The sequence below is a fragment of the Leptonychotes weddellii genome, chromosome 6 (genome assembly GCF_054177405.1).
Source record: "Leptonychotes weddellii isolate Sample4059 chromosome 6, ASM5417740v2, whole genome shotgun sequence".
Taxonomy (NCBI): Eukaryota; Metazoa; Chordata; class Mammalia; order Carnivora; family Phocidae; genus Leptonychotes; species Leptonychotes weddellii.
Window position 1 is genome coordinate 83,639,918 of NC_138374.1, and position 18,546 is coordinate 83,658,463.

The window sequence follows — 18,546 nt, forward strand, 5'->3', positions numbered from 1 at the left end:
AGTAAAAGTCACTGAATTGACCAGCCACGCACCTGCATATATAATCAAGTCCTAGTAAGTGCTCCATTGCAGTAGGCAATGAAAATAGATTCACTATGAAAATGTCATGTAGGTCCTAGTTTATAAGCCTCCTTGAGCCAATATAGGTAGAATCTTTGTAGTAACTGTGCTTTATCAGTTTGAGAACCTCGAGAAATTTTTAATTAATTAATTATAAGTTTTCAGACTATAAGTGACTTGAAAAAAATCTTTTATTTAGTTCTTACTATGAAGCTGTCTCTGAGCAAAGCACTTCACAGAGATTATCTCCTATAATCTTCATCGTAACTTTTTTTTCAGAAACGGAAACAGATTTGAAGAGGTTAATCATTTGTCTAAGGTCACACAGCTAATAACTGGCAGAGCTGGATTTTTTCTACCTTATAATGAATCCTTTACTCTTAATTATTTCTCTCTAATATTTCCAAAATCAAGTGGGAAAATGTATATATACACACACACACACACACACACACACACATATATATATATAAACATTCTTGCATTTGCCAGCGTACACACACCATGTTTTAAAGCTAGCAAATGCAGGGACTATATTTTTAGTAGCTTAGTGGAGGGAAACTGTAGACAGTTCTTTAAGAAGGTAAAATATGTTTCTGGATTGAAAAAGAAATTTTGATGGGGCGCCTGGGTGGCTCAGTTGGTTAGGCGACTGCCTTCGGCTCAGGTCATGATCCTGGAGTCTCTGGATCGAGTCCCGCATCGGGCTCCCTGCTCGGCAGGGAGTCTGCTTCTCCCTCTGACCCTCCTCCCTCTCATGCTCTCTGTCTCTCATTCTCTCTGTCTCAAATAAAAAAATATATATATATATAAAAAAAAAAAAAGAAATTTTGATGATCACATTAAGTTTGGAGAATAAATACATACGATTAATAAGAACAGCTAGAGTTCTATTTTAAAATCTATTAACAATGTAAAATGTATTTTTTAAAATGTATTTATTCCATTTGAGCTCCCTGGACTCACAGTTCAGATCATTTGTAGTTTATCTCAAAGTACCGTAAAAAGAGGCACAAAGAGGTTTTTTGCTGTGTTGTGTCTTTGTATATTCAGCTTTCCCCCTTGTTGTTAGGTCTCAGAAATAGTGCTGCAGCTTTTGGGCATAGTTCTGTTAGAGAGGGTGAAAGCAGGCGTTCCAGGGATTGGCCCCAAGGTGAATTTTAATGAGGTCTGCCTCCTTCTCTCCTTGCTTGCCAAGGCAGAGGATAGGGAGGGCTGTCAGTGCATGGAAATGAGTTCTGCATGTATGCTAATTAGATCTAGGCCCTGGAGAGTAGCCAGCTGTTGGCCGTTAAAGGAAATAAAATGATAGGTCACAGAAATAAGTCATTGCAAAGCCGATTTCTAGAGGCGGCTTCTAGCCGGGCATGGGAGACCAGCGCTGTGTCACAGAGGAGTCATTGTGGTCCCCAGGTCACGTGGAGGGGAGAAGAGGGGAGGTGAGCAGGGTCCTTGTGCAGGGGCTTTCCCTGGAATTCATTACCCATGCACCAGTGTGTCCACCGACCTGGGGTGGTGTCTCTATTTTTATTCTTAATATGAAATCATAATTGACTTTGATATTCGGTAAGAAACAAATAATGATGATAACTTTGGTCTCCCTTGACTTCTAGGCAGTTTCCCTCCTCCTCTTCCAGTCTTCCCTGGCCTTTCTTCTTGTCTAGCTCACCAGGCCCACTTTCTCTACCAGGCAGAAGTGATTAGATGTTTCCTGTAACTGGCTTTGTCCCAATTCTCTTCTCTTGAAAACCTCTTTTGGTAATCCTACCCACTTCTAAGGCTTCAGTAATGGGAAGAAAAATCTTCTTAGGAAAAAAGAGTAGATGATGCACATTAGCCGAGGAAAATGAGAAGGTGGAGAAGAACTAAGGCCTCTATTTGGGGATCTCAGAATCGCGATTGGGGGAGCACAGATTCCGGAGGAACCAGAAAAGTATCATGATCACGTGAGGAAAGCAAAAGGTTTTTATGAGAAAGAAGGAGAGGTTAATTCCATGATTTAGATAGAAAAGAGAAAAAAACAAAACAAAAAAAACCAAAAACCTGCTAATTTGGTGCTGACCAGTGGCTCCACTTCAGATTATTAGCTTATTGATGATTTTATTGGTGCTATCAAATGAAAGTGTCCCTGGCACATATTAATTCACTTCACTGTCCTCACATGATCCAAACGCCAGTTGCTCTGTTGAAATTTTATGAGCAACTGCTCGTAAAACAGTCACCGGCTGTGGCCCAGTTCAAGGGTTCATTAGTTGGAAAAGGAAATGGAACTTTGAAATGGAGGCTTTTTTTTTTTTTAAGATTTTATTTGTTTATTTGAGAGAGAGAGCTCGAGCAAGCAGGGGGAGGGGCAGAGGAAGAGGGGGAAGCAGACTCCCCGCTGGGCTGGGAGCCTGATGCCGGGCTCGATCCCAGGACCCTGAGATCCTGACCCGAGCCAAAGGCAGACGCTTAACCGACTGAGCCACCCAGGTGCCCCGAAATGGAGTCTCTTGTGTGCAGAAATTTTATATAATTCCACATACGTTGTCAGGCTGGGGAATGCTCTGTAACCCTTTTGGCCACCACAGACTTTAGCACTCTGGGGCAGCCTGATGAGGGTGTAGTGCTCTGATGAACCCTTCCTTGAATAATGTTTTTATTTTTAATTAATTAATTAACTTTTAAAAGCTTTTATTTTTAAGTAATCTCTACCCCCAACGTGGGGCTTGAACCTACAGCCCCAGATCAAGAGTTGTGTGCTCTACCGACTGAGCCAGCCGGGCGCCCCGAACAATGTTTTTAAATGCATAAATTAAACACATGGGATTTCAACCAATAATGTTGAAATAAATTTATCAAAATATTTTTTTAAAAATCTGTGAAGGAGTAAGGTATATTGTGCACTACTTATTCATGAAATAACAAGATCTGACGACCCCCAGAATTTCAAAGCAGTGCTGAGTACTTGGAGATGTTGGCAGTAACTGTACCAGATTCTCCCTGGTGACGGACTCACAAGTGCTTCTAGTATTCCTGTAGGGTTTTGCCTGTTTTCGCAACTGAAGAGAATGTTAAATTTCAGTTAGAGAGCAGGGAAAGTAAAGATCAAGCTCAGAGAGTCCTGTGAATTCTATCCAAGGATCCAAGGGTAAGAACACCTGGTCTAAAGATTTCTAGAAGAGATTGGAAATCCTCTTTTGTCTGCCTGCCAGGAGCCGCAGGTCGCACCATGAGGAAAGTGATGGAGCAGAGCCAGGGACAGGTGGGCAGTTACTCCACATCCCTCATCCCGTCTGTTTCATTTGTCTGGGCTTCTTGAGTCTCCTCTTGTCTTCCTCAGCACCCCTGTTAAACTGAAGTGAAATTGAAGCTAGTCCCTTCTCTTTGTCGGCAGCTGTTGTGTTTTGGTTTTGTTTGTTGGAGGGATTCTCTCTGGTTTTATTTCTAAATATAGCCTCTAGGGGAACCTGGGTGGCTCAGTCGGTTGAGCATCTGCCTCTTGGTTTTGGGTCAGGTCATGATCTCAGGGTTCTGGGATCGAACCCCATGTCAGGCTCTGCACTCAGCGTGGAGTCTGCTTGAGGATTCTCTCCCTCTCCCTCTCCCTCTGCTGTTTCCCCTGCTCTCTGTCTCTCTTTAAAATAAATGGATGAATCTTTAAAAAAATATATATACAGTCTTGTAGGGGAGGCTGAAACTGCTCATTACCTGGGGTCTTCCCCTCATGCTTTTATTAACTCAGACAATTGGGCTTTAAATGTGGATAGAAGTTAAAAATATCCAACTTCAACCTCTGTCAAAGGTTATGAAGTAGATTTTCAAAAATCCCCTCTCTCCACCTTTTTAACCTCATCTCACCTTGGCCTCCCAAACACTGCATTCTCCTGGATGTCTCTTGCCTCCCTGCGTCTGTGTTGGTCCCTTCTGAATCCCTATCTGTTTCACACTCTACCAACCAGAGAAATGTAGGCATACCCCCAATGTTAGGCTTTAGGCTAGTTTTCTCTTCATTTCTCCCCCTTGATGATCTCTCCCAACCCTTGGTCTACCTCCTTTCCCATGTTCCTCGTCTTTTTTAGTAGACCCCACCCACCCCCATCTTTCCAGTAGTTCTGATTTCAGGGAAACTCAGCAGAGATTCTTTGGATGCTTCCTGTGCCCTGAACAATAGGTCATGCACTACGGCTACAGTACTGAACCAGTGGAGCTTGTCCCTGCCTTCCTGCACCCCATAACCTATCAGGGAAAGTCAGCCTTGAACAAATAATTTCAAGAGAGGGAATAGGATGGAGGGGGAGTAACAGGTCATGCAGGGCTTGGTAATAAGGGAGAGCTAGCCTAGTTGGGGAGTTAGGGAAGTCTCTCAGAAGAAGTAATGTTTAAATTAAGACCTTCTAAGTTAATTGAGAGGTAGTAGTGTAGGAATGGTGATTGGGAAGATCCGCACGAAATGCCAAAGTCTGGAGAAAATAGCAGGGAAGGAGCGAAAGATGTCTGGTGTGCTTTGGTGTAAAACTGAAAGAGGGTGTTTGAGTTCAGTGAGGCTATGAGGAGGCAGGACTAGACTGGTACACACTTGCCAACCATCTTAGGGGGTTGGGGGGACATCATCCTAAGGACAGTGGGGAAGCCCATAGGAGGTGTTCATCAAGCAGCAGAGTGCTTAGGTTTGCATTCTTAAATGATTAACACAAGTACAGTATGGAACGTGGTTGGGAGGGGCAAGAATCCATGCAAGGAAACCATGAGAGATGGTTATGGTCGCCCTCTTAAGAGACGATGTGTCGACCCTGCAGGAAAATCTGTCACCCTTGACTCCTGCCTGATCTTCCTTCACCTTCTCCTCAAGCCCATCAAACACTAAATCTTTTCAGATTTCTTTCCTAAAACAGTGTTGCCTGCACACCTCTTTTTATTCCCACTGATTGAACTCAGACTTCTTGTTTTCCTTCCTGAGCTGGCACAGTCATGTCCACTCTCCACCGCTGTTTCATTTCCGGGTCTCCTTTTCTCCTTCCAGTGGCATGCAATGTGCCTGAAGGTGAGCCCCTGGCAAACTTGGCTGCTCCCAAATGCACCAAATGAAGCCCAAGCTCCTCTTCCTGGTGCTGTCTGCCCTCTCTGCCAAGGCAAGCTCCCCCCCTCCTGGGCTCACCTCACAAATAGCCAAGGACACCGTTGGGCAGGCTCCTTTCTCTACCTAGAACTCCTGTCTCTTCCAGCTCACCCATAGACGCATTTCAAGTCCCACCTCCACCCAATTCCACATGCCCCCAAGCCCCAAGCCCCAACCAGAATCAATCTCTCCTTCCTGCCCATGCACAGTGGTACTTCGGATGATGCATTATCTATCTAGTTGAACTTCTTACTCCCGTTTCACCATTGCGTGGAGTCTACCTCCTGTTTGAATTATTATGTATGAGATAAGCTGTCTCTCTGAATTATAAATTCCAAAGGACTAGGGAGATTTGTCACAGTCATTTCTGTGCTGCCTGTCCTGTGCTTATCAGACCTCAGCAAATGTTAAACTTGATTGTAGATGGTGGTAGGGTGATCAGATCCCCAAATTGTGGATGTCTCCGGGTCACATACCCAACCCCGTTCTGGCTGCGATAGTCATCAAATGCACAAGAACATTTTACCAAGACTATTGCTTTTGTTTCTAAAAGTGCTAAATGGGACAAGTCTCATTAGGAGAAACAGCTAAAAATTTTAGTGAGGAGTGCTGGGTTCCGTGTTGAAAGCTGAAATTCATTCTGTAGTATTTCTTGAGCCCTAATTATGTATCCAGCACTAGGGAGGCATAGCTATGAATGAAACGGATCTCTGTTCTGGAAGCATTTACAGGTGTGCAGTTTTCCATGAAGAGTTACAAGAGAATTTACATTTCCAAAACTGGGGAAAAAAATAATTCATTCCTTTAATAAAACATTATGTGTCCCCTGGCTAACTTCAGAGGGAAAAACCACACAGTCTTCACCTCCATACCCAGCTGGGCCAGGGGCAGTGTATGTGTTGTCAATATACAAGGAAGTATCAAAAGACAAAATACATTCATTGGGATACTTTTGTTGTATTTTATTTAAGGTTTGATTATTGTGATTATTTTATCCATTCTTTATCTCCCACTTTACCAAAACCCTGCAACAGGTAGGTTTTAAATATTTCCTCATATCATTTTATGCTTTTGGCTGCAAAGCATCAATAGATGTTAAGCAATAATAATAGTACGTACTATTTTTATTTTCTAGTAGTAAAAAAACTCATAATATTTCAGTTTCTAAATTAGTTCTATATACACGCAACATTGTCCTAGAAACTGGAGGTATGCAAAACATAACTTATGGCCTAAAGTAGCTCACAGAAGTGCTATTGTATATAAGAATTGCATTACTATAGGAAAAAAGGAATGTATTACTAGAGGAAGATGCTTGTGTAGGAAGCTCTGAATTTTTCTTTCAAGGCTAGTTTGAAACTGGACATTAGGAACATATACTATGATTTTCTGAAATATGAGCAAATCTGGGGAAAACCAGAGCATCTAAACTCTCAGAACTGGGAGGTTAGCAGAGGGGAAATGTAAGAGACCTTTGGTGGAAAATGTAAATAATGAGGAACATATATATTCAAAAAGAGTAAAGAGTATGTTCCAGATGTCTCTGTATGCATGTATAAAGATCTGTGGCTTCAAATTTGACTAGATTTTGTTTGTTTGTTTTTCAAAATCTTTTCTAAGAATTGCCCTGGTGGAAAATATTCCTGAAGGCCTTAACTATTCAGAAAATGCACCATTTCACTTATCACTTTTCCAAGGCTGGATGAACTTACTCAACATGGCCAAAAAGTCTGTTGACATAGTGTCTTCCCATTGGGATCTCAACCACAGTCATCCATCAGCATGTCAGGTAAGCTGCATCTTCTGTGTGTGTGATGATTTTACTTATGTGCATCTTCCACGCCTTTGGGTTCTGGCCTTCACTTCTTGAGTTCAAGGTCTCTTTTTTAGTCTACCTCCACCCACAGTACCTGTACATCATTATATTCATGTGTAGGTGCCATTGTTGATCATGTGTCACTCAGCTCCTGCTAGAATGCCAGGTTTTCAAGGGTAAACTCATGTTTCATCTGTGCATATGGTAGGCTCTCCAACAGCATTGCTGATTTGGACCACTTCAGAGGGCGCCATTCACGCCATGGTATCTGTGGACAGCACACCCCAGAATTCTGCTTTGCTCCACCTGCATGCTTGTAGAGCGAACCCCGTGCCTGCTTGCTGAGGCATTTATTTGGTTAATGGGTGTCATAATTCGCCTTGAGGATCCAGAGCCAACTTTTTTCTTTAATAGTGGAATCAAACTTCACAGTATAGTTGTATATTCTTGGCTGTGTCCTATTTGACTGAAGAGGAGAGAGAAATGAGCTAATTACAAGAACAGCTTTTAGAAATCTGATGAAATGATATAAATGAATTCTGAATGAAATGTTGTGGAGATAGGAAGGTGATTCTGGTCATCTCTGGGAGTTTTTTGTTTTATTTCTTGTTATTTTGTGTCGTAATGACCACAGTAGCGCTGAGCCACCCAGGCTGTTCTACCCAAGTATATGACCACTGGCCTGCACTTACACATCCTATCTGGTCAAGGATAAAATCAGTTTTGTCATATATAAAATGTATTGGCATTAAGCCTACAATCACTACTTCATTGGTGCTTTGAAATCTTTTATTCAGTTGTACTATTTTAAAATCAAAGGATACCAGAAAATAGATAAAAACAAACAAACAAAACCCACAAAGGCTGTGCTGAAGAAGAAAATAAATTTACTAATTGTGTTCTGCACTTTTATGCCTCTCCTGTTTACGCAGGTAGGTCAGGTATTTGCTGCTGCATAGATCATTCCAAAACTTAGTGGGATCAAAAATAATAATCATTTGGTCATGATTCTGGGAGGGGTTTAGCAGAGAGAACTCGTCTCTGATCCACATAGTGTTGTTTGGGGTGGCTGGAATGTCTGGGCCTCTCTCTGCATATGTCTCTCATCATTCAATAAATGAGCCTGAATACTTTAATGGGAGGTTATATCATAACAGCCAAAAGCAGAAAGTATGAGGCCTTTTAAGATTTGGGCTCTGGGATCACAGCTGCTTCCACCCTATTCTATTGCTCTAAGCAAGTCACAATCCAAGATGGGAGGAGTGGCATCTATATGGGAATAAGGAAGATTGTTGGCAGGCATCTTTGGAAATTATATATCACAGTCCATTCTGGCCATAGCAATCCATATCTCTTCCACATATGAAGTACCCACCCCCATTACAGCAAAGGCTCGAAGTTCAGGATCTCCTCATCTGCATCAGGTCTGGATCAGGATGAGGCTCCTCATATGGGCTTCTCTTGATTTAGAAACCTGTGAACTAGAAGACAAGTCATATGCCTCCCGACACACACTCCCAACCTATAACGGGGAGGCAGTGATAAGATAACTACAGTAGATACCTTTGTTTATGTGGTGGGGGTGGGGGATGGAGAGCACAGACCAGTCCTGAGCCCATAGCAGTTTTGAAATCCAGCCCGACCCACGCCGTGAGGCTTCTAAGCTCAGAGAACAGGGAATGCTGCTGGGCTCAGATCTAGTTCTGCTCCCTGGGGGCGCTTTCCTAATCTGTGGTTCTCAGAAGCTCTTTGCTCCCCTCTGTGTTGTTCTTTCTCTTCCATAAGAAACAGCCTGTGTTTGCTTTCAACTTTCTTAGTTGACTTCCTGCTAGTAGAATCTGAAGCCCCAGAGACCTCTGTTCATTTTAAAGCATTTCTGTTCCTTTTTTTTTTAGACCAAAATGGTATAATCCCTTCAACCTTTGTAGACTTAATCTGTATCCAATCATAAACCACTCTGTTAGCAAAAACCCTGATGCCAAACACTTGGCTGTGGGTCTTCTCTACTTTGGACTGTGATTCAGGCTGCTTCAGGACCTGTCCCTTAGAAAGTTGCCGGGAGCTCTTTGGCTGGCTGAGGGGGCCTGTGAACTGCCCACCACTTTCGGTCTTTCTGAGATCTTGACGAAGAATCTTACTGCCCTGTCTGTCATTTTATCTGTACCCTGAGGCCATTTCTGACTGGGAGAGTATTTTGCTGAATTGAGCGACTCTTCTAGATTCTCTACATTTTCTCAAACTTCTGCATGAAAACAGAACAGCGCTTCTGCCCATATACCACTAATGCTTTGATAACCTGCCTGACTAATCTCCTTAGCCAGGTCCACAAACCCATTAGTCAATGGGTTATTTCAGTTATCTGTTGTGAAACAAACAACTCCAAAACTTAGTATTATTTCCTGTGATCCTGGGAACAGGATGCACAGCTTTTTGCTCCAATAGTGTTGGCTGGGATCTCTCAGGTGGTTGTGTTTGGCTGGGACAGTGGCTGGATCTGGACTGTCTGGGGGCTGGTCAGCTCTTGTTCTCCCCAAGTGGACACTCATCACTCAATAATCTAACCCTGGCTTTCTACCGGGCAGCTGGATCCCAAGAGGGCAAAAGTGAAAATTGCAGGACCTCTGAATTCCTGGGCTCCTAGAACATGACTTTGGCCACATTTTGTTAGAGCAAGTTCACAAGGTCAGCAGTCCACATCCAGGGGAGGGGCAAGAGATTCTAGCAGAAGCATGCCAGTTCAGGAAAGGGAAATTGTTGGCAGCAAACTTTGGAAACAATTTCCTATAGCAGGTTTGATGGTGTGAGCAAGAGATAATTCAAGTTGTCTTTCCTTTGTCCTGGACAAGACCAGCTCATAGCCACTGAATTGAGCAGGAACTACAAGCTTTCGTTTGACCTGCTGAGCCATGCTGGTATGCTTGGGGCCCAGACCAGCACAGGCATCCATGCTGTGTGAGCCCCAGGCTGTCAACGTCGTGGGCACCCCTGAAGAGCTGGGGGTATCAAGCACACAGTGGGCAGATTGGCGTTTACTCTTGGGCTTGGTGACCTAGTTGAACTCTTTTCTGAAATGCTGTGCCCCCGGAATGATGGATTTTTCTCCCCAACTACAAAATGATCTTTGCTAACTGACTTTATTTTTCCCAGAGGCTACTATTTCTCTCTGAGCCTGCCCTCAACCCTGGTTGGCTTCCAGGATTTCTGTAATCAATCTAGGCTGGGAGTTGATGAGGCTTGGAGGTCCCAGGAAACCTACAGCATTCTCCAGGGCTGCCCATTAAATCCATTTGCAGGATTCAGGGTGATTCTGGGACTGAGGCAATAAGCGGAGCATCTGGTAGTCTTGGCCAGCTCTGGGGACTGGTGCATGGTGGTTCAAACCAGTGGAACAGGGGTGCTCACGTGTCTCTATAGGTAATGTAGAGTCCCTGGATGGGTAGTGTTAAATGGACATGATTCTCAGAAGCCACCTGAGGACCCCTGGCCTCTCCTTGCTTTTAACCTGACCTTTCACCCTAATCCTTCAGGTGTGAGCTAAACTGTCACTACTCACAGTTTGGCCCTGGGACCAGAAGCATCTTTTTTCCCTGGGAGCTTATAAGAAATGCAGAATCTCAGGACCCACCCAGCCCTACCTGATTCAGGATCTCCATTTCAATAACATCCCCAGCTGATTTGTATGCGCAGAAACATTTGAAAAGTTCTGAACTACCCCATTCAGCCCTCTTGTTCTACAAGCCCAGCAAACCCTCCTAGGCGTTCACACTATCGGGTCGAAGATGGGTCACAGAAAGGCTGTGTCATGGCTCATGGTCAGTATTCAGTTCTACTCACGGAGCATGAATGAGGTTCTGGGTCTGCTTTGAATAACAGAGGCAAGCGTGGTGCTAGGCACATACGAGGTGCTCAGTAAGTATTTGCTAAGTAGTTGTTGAATGGATTGTGTCAAACAGAGACAAAACCAGACACTGGTTAAAGTTCTAAGGACAGATTTAAATCAGGAATATATTTTTGCAATAGGGAAGAGGGTCCGAGTGAACTGAACTGAACTCAGATTTGTACAGAGATGATGGAGCATTTTTTAGGGAGAATAAGGGAGGTGGGGGACTGTGGGCACTTAAATAGGACCAGGGAAGTAGAAGTTTATAAAAAGTGGGGAGAGGGGTTTGGTCCATAGGAAGCCCATCTGGGGTTTGCTAAGCGGTGCTTGTCAAAGCTAGGTTCCTACCCTCCCACAGAGACTGGGAGACAGGGGCCTTCTCGTCAGGTGTTGGCAGGAACAAACAGCAAATTCTTTTGGCAATCTTGAGCCTTCTGAAGCAGGTGTGTTAACGGGGCAGGGTCATCCTGGGGATGGGGCCTTGAACTGTTGAAACTGTTAGCATTTTGTTCAAGCCTTTTAATGAGGGAGGCGAGGAGGGAGCCAGGTGGGGTGGATGAAGTAATTTGTGCTGAGAGTCTGCAGTTTTTATAAGACAAGGTTGAGCCTGGGGAAGAAGAGGGCTCAGAGGAGCCCGGCTGGAGCTTGGTCAAGGAGAGAATATTAGCTGGTCACATGACCTCAGAGGGCATTAAGGTGGGCATTACTCACGGGGAAAGAAGACTATGCCTGGAAGCTTAGTTCAGGTCACTCCAACAACCAGCCTCCTGGCAACAGTGGAGTCTTTCAATTTACTGCCAATAACCTGGCTGTGATTGAACTCACACAGCACCCCTTTAGGAGGACACCCAGTTAGAACTGATGTCTTCTGGGGGAGTCATAGCGCTCCTGCCAAAGAGACGCCTCTTTGCTGCCTCTCGGATCTCTCACAGCACAGGGAGCCTTGTAGATTAAAAGCAGTCAGTTTCTGCAGAGTGCTGGATGTAATTTCCTGCGTCTTCCTGAGGAGAGCTCTGCATGCACAGACAGGAAGGAGCACCGGGCTTCACCTGCTTGCACAGTAAGTGGATTCAGGCAGACTGTGAGAGTGATCTGGGGACCAGCCATCCCTGCCTGTTTTCGGCCCTGAGTACCACACCCTGTGTGGAATGGGGACCAGTGAGGCTCACAGCACTGTTTGGAGGGTTCTGCCCTCAGCATCGTAGTGAATGTTCTCCTCTTCCTCTGGTCTGGTCTATTGGTGGCCAAGTGATGATGCTGAGAAACCCTGTGCAATCAGTCTCCACTGGTCGAACACCAGGTTTGGACTATGGGCTTTAAGGTGGGGGGATGGGCAAAATAGGTGAAGGGGACTAAGAGGTACAGACTTGCAGTTATAAAATCAAGAAGTCATGGGGATATAAAATACAGCATAGGGAATATAGTCAATAACATTGTAATAATTGTGTGGTGACAGATGGTAATAGACTTATCATGGTGAGCACTGCATAATGTGTAGAATTGTTAAATCACTGTGTGATCACCTGAAACTAATATATCAACTATACTTCAGTTTTTAAAAAAAACAAGTGAGAAAACAACAAAAACCAAGGTGATACAAGTTAGAATGTCTGCCTGGCCTGCCTCTGTCCCACAGAAGTGCTGGCATTTTATGTGGGCACCAGACTTCTAGAACTTACAAGCCACACCAGGAAATAGGAGTCTACAAACAGGTTTGTGTGCTGGCGAGTCAACCCAAGCATCAGCCTTGAGATAAAAAGCATAAATGAAAGGGCAGTTCTTAGATTAATAACATTTGCAAAGAATTCATGCTTTCAGAGTGTCTTACCTGATCACATTTGACCCTGTCAAAGGCCAAATGACGAAAGCAAGCCATCAAATATTGCACAAACTCAAGATCCCTTCCTTCATGGAGCTGACATCCTAGCAGAGTTGAATCTGTTGCACTAGGATGAATAGGAAAATCTTAAAAGAAAAACAAATACATAAAAGTAAAGAGAGAGCAAGTCTGTGGAATAGAAATGGTGCTTGGTGCCTGATTGGCTCCATGTCCCATCTTCCCTCATGCCGCCCTCCACCTCTAGAGCAGTATTTGCAAAGGGACCCAGGAGAACTTGTCTAAGTACCACATGTCTTGGATTTTAAAGATTATTTTGAAAGAAGCTGGTTCCCTTCTGTCCTCCCCTCCATCCTACCAGTGGAGGGTAATGGTGCAGAGGTCGGGAATAGGGCAAGGAACCCGTGTCCCGAAAGCGGGTCCTTACTGCCAACTTTTTCTCTTCAGGTACAATGTAAGGACCCTGGATTCTGTTCTCTTCAGGCCACTAAGTTTTACCATTCCTAAAAAAAAGAAGGTACTAGCTGAATGCCTATTTAAGTTTTACCTGATCTCATCTTTCAAATGCAATAGCATATTCAAGACTCTGGATTCAATATTTAGCATTGTTCCACACAAAACACTAAAGGATCCAAATTTGTAGCAAATTCCCATGGCAGTTTTAAAGTTGAGCTGCTATAGTAAATAATGGGGCATTCTTGATATGTGAATATGGAATATGTGTGCAGGGAAAGGAAATAACATTGTACTTTATAAGCACTATCTTGAGAATAGAAAATGCAGTGTCCTAAATATAACTATATTGGCAAAAAAAAATTCATTTCAGAATTTGGGGGACCAATCTTTGGACCTGTGAGCATGCTTTTATTTTTACCAAGACCTTACAAATATTGGGATGTAGTCACTGACTGATTGGCTTATTGCACTAAAAACAAACAAAAAATGTTAAGAAAAATATTCATGCCCTGATAACCCAAATGAACAAATTTAAAATTTTTTAAAGATGTTCCAATATAATGAAAATTGGCCAAGGTTCACAGTTTATTTTCTATGAATATATTTTTTGAAAGAGTTTTATTTTGAGGAGTAAAAGAGTCAAACACGGTATTTACTTCTAAACCAAGAGAGTGTGAAAAGTCCTACATGAAAACCATACGTGACACATAGATAATCAGGAACCATAACTGAGATTCGGCCCATCTACTTATTATACAACTGTAAACAAAATGCACTGAGAAATGGTCAGCGAGTGGCAGGCAGGCCCCAGCTCAGCAGAAAAGAGACACAGATCAACATGGCACATGACATCTGTGTCTTCTTTGGATGAGAAACAATTTCATCAGAGTGAGTGATGGTCATTATCCACAGGATGATGAGTGTTGGACTTGTGCGTGTGTGTATAAACACGTTCATTAAAATGCATTTTTAATCTGTAGTTCTAAGAGGTTGCTGTTTTAATTCCTACCCTGAAAAACTCCTCTTGTCTTTTCCACCTTGCACTAGTATTGTGTTTGTTTCCTTCTGTGTGAAAAGAAACTGGTCAGTGACTTTCCTCTGTGTGAAAGCCATGTCAAGGGCTAGTGAGCTCTATGGTTCCTTGGTTACCATATTTTAAAATGTAATCAAAATATGTGGTCGAACAAAGGATTTTTGTTTCTTTCTATCCAGATGATGAGTTTAGACCCTGAAATACTGAAATTTCTAGGACAGTGTGATTGCTAATTTATGGGATAAGATGATGGGGATTTATGAAATCAAGACTGTTCAGGAAAAGCCAGGAAATGTGATTTGATGATTTCAGAGCTACCTGATTCATTGGGGAAAAAAAAAACAACAACAACAAAAAAAACCCTGTTCTCTGTGAGTTTGCTGTCAGAAACCAAATGAAATAATTAATGAGCTGCAGCAACTGAATCTTTGAGATGCATTTATATGAAATCAATTAGTTACTTGTCTACCTTGAGTCATGATTGCCAATTGATGGTACATCACAATTAATTTTGAAAAATCAGGATTTTAAAAACATAGTGGTATTCGCTCAATGAGTAACACGCTAGTGAGTAACACAAATGGAAGTTTGGTGAGCCAAGGGTAGTTTGGGAGAGTACAAGCCAGGATCCTGTCTCTACACAGTAGGTGGTAGGCAGACTGCAAAGGTGAGTGAGGAGGGAAGGGTTCAGGTTCCTTTTTATCTACTTATCTGCTGTGTGACCTCAAGTGAGAAGCTGAACTCTGTAGGCCTCGAATTCCTCATCAGCAACACCAGGGTCACAGAGCCTACCTTGTAGGTTGTTGTGTAGATCATACTAGTTAATGTATGTGAAGAGTATAGCAGTGTTTGGTCTTTTTATTATGTGTTTGTTAGAATCACGAATGTTATTTGTGTGCACACTGCAACTCTAGTTCAAATCAGTTTTATTTTACTAACAAATAATGAGTTCTTATTATATGCTTTACGCTCTGCTGGAAACTGGGATGGTTACATCAAATTAAAAGAGAAATAGTTTCTAAAAATGTGAAGCTCTGGGTAGATAAGAAGGATTATGCAAATTATCTTTATATATACAATTGTGAATTTCATTTATTAAGTACAAATCCTTATACAAACACACACCCTCACAGAGTCTTGCTTTCACCCCTCTGCTCATGTACACCCACATGTGTGCCCGAACACACACATATCTTGGACAACTGATATCTTGAATCTTGAATCCACAGGAAGTCATGTGGTCTTCTCAAACCTATAGCCACTTCTGATTTTTGTTGATTGGTCAATTGGTTGGTTTTCTGCTCTTTGTTTTGGTTTTAAATTGAAGACCCCTACACCCAGGCAACATTGAGAGCTCTCACCTTGATGTTGATGGGACACTTTCTGCAGTCTGGGCCAGGCTTTTGCATCAGAGTGTGACTTAGTTGGTCCATCCTGTAGCCTGCCCATTCCTTGCTAGCAATATTCTTCCTGACTGCAGATGTAGGTAACCAACAACCAAGGGCTTTTGATTTACCTAACTTAGAAACCTCTTCCTTGTCCCACTTGTTTCATAGATGGCTATGAACACAGATGTTCACGGCTGATTCATAAATGGTATTAACATTTTCTATTAGAATCACCGTATGATTCAAGCCCTCCTAGGAAACCTGCTATCTGGAGGGGTCAGCTAGGGTTCTGTGCTCCCCACATCTTTTCCATTCTTCCTTTTTTTCCCACCCCTTCTGTTCCAAAGTGGGTCCATTCCCTCCCCAAGTATTGAAGGAGACTTCATTCATTCATTCATCATGTAGACAGTCAGCGTCCACTTTGCAAAACAGGAGTATTTCTGGAACCAGGAGAATCCTGTTTTTGCCTGTGTCATTCTCATGTAGAAGTCTGAGAAAAGTACCCAATAATTTTGCAGCCTCATCATAATATTTAATTGGAATTTCTTTTTTTGCTGAATTTTTTTGTAGTCTAGGAAAAAATCACAACATTCCTGCTTTTCATTTTGCCTGAAAGGAGATGAGCATGGTTGGTGGAGATTGGATTCTTTAAGTAATTGAAATTCTTTGAGCCAGTTGCAATTAAGAGGTTGGTGCATTGTAATTAGTAGGTTGGTGTGAGGCAGCCAGAGAAAATGGAATATTCTGTTACAACCTGAAAAACACACATTTCCTCCTTTATTTGATGTGGATATGGGGGCTTGAATGCATTTCTACTATATGATGGCCAACTTCCTGTTTTTTGGGGTTTTTTTTTTACAGGGATATAGGGAAAAATAAAATATGTATAAATTAATGAAAACAAAATGAGAATGCATACTAATGCTCTGTTAGTTGGCTTAATTTAGAATTCATTTTTTTTTGTTTATTTTCTGTTCTCAGAGTTTGGTTTTGTAGAAAAGGCACACAATCAGCATTCTTCAGGAGGCCCAGACTCCAGTGGGAGGATCACAGGATTTGGCACCAAACGTGTCTGATGTTACCTGTAGTTTAGTAGTTGTGGCCACATTGGGCAAATGTCATAACCCATCTGATCCTCAGCTAACTCATCTATAAAATGGGTATAATAATGCCAGTCTCCTTGATGGCTTTGTAAATCGGATTTAGATAATGTTTATAAAACAACAGATAATGGAGCTCATAAAAGAGAGTTGCTGTTTTCATTTTTATTTTTGTTTTTCTGGTGCAGGACATCGAGTTTCAAATTTACTTGTGGACCCTTGCTTTCTATGTAATCTGAGAGCAGGAGTAACTTTAAGCTGTCCATCAAGTTCTCAACTTCCCTTAAAGGAGGTTCAGGATACTAATTTAGGTTGTTCTTCAGGGTTTAGGTGAAGGAAGAAAAAAGAGAAATGTGCATACTTTCAGGTAGATTCTCACCCTCCATTCTTAGGAGGGTGGTTTTCAACCATGACTACCTGTCAGAATCACCAGGGGAGCTCCTAGAATATACTGATGCCCAGGCCACCCCCAAACACCTAAATTAAAGTATCTGGAGAGGGGTCAGGCTTTGATACCTTTAAAAAAGATGACTTAGCAGCCAGGATTGAGTATCCCTGCTTAAAACCACCCCAGTCTAATAAGGTGTTTGATTCTTGTAGATTTCACGGCAGACCCACACTGGTCCCTTCCCATCCGGTTTGTGGACCCAATTTTCCCTGTTTCAGTTTAACCCTGTTTGTCCCACTTGTTCTCTCAGTGATGATATAAAAAGGTGGCAACTTCTACTGGAATATTCCACATCTTCCTGGACTCTGGGGTGTGTGTCACGTTTATTGCTGTAGCTTTATTGTCTAGCATGTGGCTCAGAAGAGAAGGGAGCCCAGTGATTGCTTTGGGATTTGAAATGGTGGATTCCTCTTCAGCCCTCACATCTCTAGGCTAAATATTATTTCAGTCAAGCTGCTGGTGTGCAGTGTCAGCATGAAAATAGCATAACCTGATGGAAAGGGGTCTCCTTCTTGCAAAATAGCATCTCTTCCCTGTTCCACAAGATCAACACTCAGCAGAAGCTTACAAATTAGCATTCTTGCAATGGAAATGTGGCCATGAAATGATGTTGCGTGTGCCTTTGTTGCAAAATATTTAGCAAGGTACTGTGCCATTTGCTGAGGATGCAAAATCAAATAAGCAGTGGTCCCTACCCACCCAGGAACTCTGAGTGGAGGAGATGGAGAAACGGATGATGAGAATGATAGAGCAACAATAGGAACTGGCAGTGAGCAGGCTGGGAAGGCTGTCCGTGGCTCTTGGTGGCTCAGTGAGCTCTCTCGCTCCTGTAGCTTCTGGTTCTCCCTCAGTGCTGTTCTTTCTTGGTAAATTCCTGCTGTTTCACCGGGCTTCTATTTCCCCATCTGTTGAGCGATCCTAATTAGGCTCTTGCTTGCTTTCCAATATATTTCCAAGGGAAATCATCATTCTGATATAAACTCATAAGCGCTATGATTAGCAAGAGTTTAACCTCTTTGATTCTTTCTAAATCCAATCATATAGGCATGAATAAATCATGAACCCAAAGATATTCTTCCCAATTATTTGGATTAAATAATGATTTTTCTTGAAATATTCTTATCTTAGTTTTGCTCACCTAAATGCTTGTTTTCTCTCTAGACCTTCTCACTGCACTTCCTATTTCCCTTTGGCCGATTTATGTTTTTGCAACTTTCTTTGAAAAAGCATAAGTTGGATTTTTTTCTCATTATAATAGTAATAGCTTCTCACTATAGAAAATTTGGAATCTACAGAGAAATGATTAGAAAAACACAATCAGGGCACCTGGGTGGCTCAGTTGGTTAAGCGACTGCCTTCGGCTCAGGTCATGATCCTGGAGTCCCAGGATCAAGTCCCGCATCGGGCTCCCTGCTCGGCAGGGAGTCTGC

The 18,546-nt window shown here is 42.6% G+C and overlaps 1 protein-coding gene across 1 annotated transcript in view; it reads left to right on the forward strand.

The window, feature by feature from the left end:
* PLD5 (phospholipase D family member 5) overlaps positions 1 to 18,546 on the forward strand; it is a 206,455-nt gene that overhangs the window by 51,841 nt on the left and 136,068 nt on the right. The window contains exon 2 of the mRNA XM_081824494.1: positions 6,779 to 6,947. Within this exon, the coding sequence (XP_081680620.1) occupies positions 6,779 to 6,947 (169 nt within the window). The remainder of the gene's footprint in view (positions 1 to 6,778; positions 6,948 to 18,546) is intronic.